The sequence below is a fragment of the Papilio polytes genome, unplaced genomic scaffold (assembly GCF_000836215.1).
Source record: "Papilio polytes unplaced genomic scaffold, Ppol_1.0 DF823958.1, whole genome shotgun sequence".
Classification (NCBI taxonomy): domain Eukaryota; kingdom Metazoa; phylum Arthropoda; class Insecta; order Lepidoptera; family Papilionidae; genus Papilio; species Papilio polytes.
In genome coordinates this window covers 272,239-274,084 of record NW_013525246.1, presented here as the reverse complement: position 1 = coordinate 274,084, position 1,846 = coordinate 272,239, and the positions used below count along the sequence as shown (strand labels likewise).

Sequence of the window (1,846 nt, the reverse complement as noted above, 5' to 3'; positions counted from 1 at the left end):
TCTGAGTGGCTCGGACCTAGTCTTGGGCTTAATCGGACATCTGCAAGTGCGCACCGTACTAGTACAATTGTGAAAACGTACTAGTACACACTTTTAGTACCCTTAGTACTACAGATTTGTGAGAACACAATAACATGTATAGAATATAAAGAGTGTTATATATTCACATCAAATAAGCAGGGTCAAACATATATTAGCGAAAACAAAAAGTTATAAATGATTTTATCCACTTTTGATTCTCATTACCGAAGGTGGATGCTTCAATCTGGTAAATATACAACCAAATCAAACAACGAAGAGGCGAACACTGATAAATTGTAGTGTACTAAAAGTGCCAAATGTCCGATTAACAGAAGCCGTTCGGGTTATTTTTAGTACAAGTAACAATACTTTTTAGTACATCGTACGTGTACTACCCAAGACTACTCGGACCCTACCCTATGGGTGACTAGGCTATAGTTAACCTTTAGTGGGTATGCCCCCATTATGGGGGGAGAGTCGCATCCCGCGTCACCCTGGGCGCGGAGTTGCATAAAGCATTCCCCTCGGGCAAAAAAAAAGCCCATAGTTAACCTGCACTGCGGTTTGTTATTTGGGCGATTTCAAAATGTATTTACCATTAAAAAACTAATTTATCACTGAGTAACAAATGCTATTTTTTATTGTATTTTAATTTCACGCAGACAACGTCGCGTGCAACAGCTAGTGATATATAAAATATGTTTTTTTATATATATATATAATAGGTAATTGTAGGTATATGTACATTGCAGGTTCGTGCACGGGGACGCGAGTGTGACCATAACCTGCAATACAATAGGACACAGCAATCTAGACAAGGACAAACAAGATCACTCCAGAGAGGTAAGATATACTTTTTTTTCTATTCTCAATATAGATATTCTAATAAGAATGTGACGTTTTTTGCAAAAATTTAGAAGTAAAAGGTTAGCGTGGTATGGACATGTTATGTGACGAGACGATGGGGACATAAACCAGAAAGGGTTAAGATTGAATGTGGATGGCTACAAAGGAAGAGGAAGATTGAAGAAAGTATGGATGGATTGTGTGAAAGATATGCTTAAGAAGGGAGTGGATTCAGATATGACTGATGGAGATGTATGGAAGAGCAGCACATACTGTGCCGACCCTCCATAAGGGATAAGGGCAAGTGGATGATGTATACTTATGTATAGTGGTTTATGTATACATTTAATGGAGAATTCCTATTTCTGATAGGCCGAAACGATGAGTCTTCCAAATCTTTAGAGAATGTCATCAAAATGTCAAAACAGCCAAAAAGTGACTTACGTTGTGTTATAACTTACGACGAAATGTATATAAATTGATAAAATAGTATATAACGTACGGGCGTATATGTCTAGTCTATGTATTTGTTAGTCTTTGACAAAGATGGTATGCAGATGCGTGTATGTTCACTATCTATACTTCTATAATGTTATGAAAAGGTTTTTTTTTTACTTTTGTATGTATTTGATTCACTTAAAAACTACTAGGCCGATTTTAAAAATTCTTTCACCATCAGAAAGGTAATTTATCTGTGAGTAACATAAGCTATGTTTTATTATTACTAATGTTTAGGACCTATTAATAAATAGCGTGTTTTTAGACGCCGGCGTTAAAAACTCACTAAACTTCACTTTTCTCGGCTTACGCTGCCTAAACCGTTAAAGATATATAAAAATGATGTATGAAAGAATTGTGGATCTCAAAAAGTTCTACAGAAAAGTCCACGATAGCATATCTTTAACGGTTTGCATCTTGCATCGGTAGATTTCTGTCATTACGTAGATTACTACTAAGTTAATACTTTTTGTAATATGTT

General features: G+C 35.8%; 1 protein-coding gene across 1 annotated transcript in view; it reads left to right on the top strand.

Annotated features, from left to right (window-relative positions):
* Positions 1-1,846, top strand: part of LOC106101666 (putative 1-phosphatidylinositol 3-phosphate 5-kinase) — a 15,141-nt gene that overhangs the window by 4,537 nt on the left and 8,758 nt on the right. The window contains exons 5-6 of the mRNA XM_013280975.1: positions 398-444; positions 757-914. Coding sequence (XP_013136429.1) covers positions 398-444; positions 757-914 — 205 coding nt within the window. The remainder of the gene's footprint in view (positions 1-397; positions 445-756; positions 915-1,846) is intronic.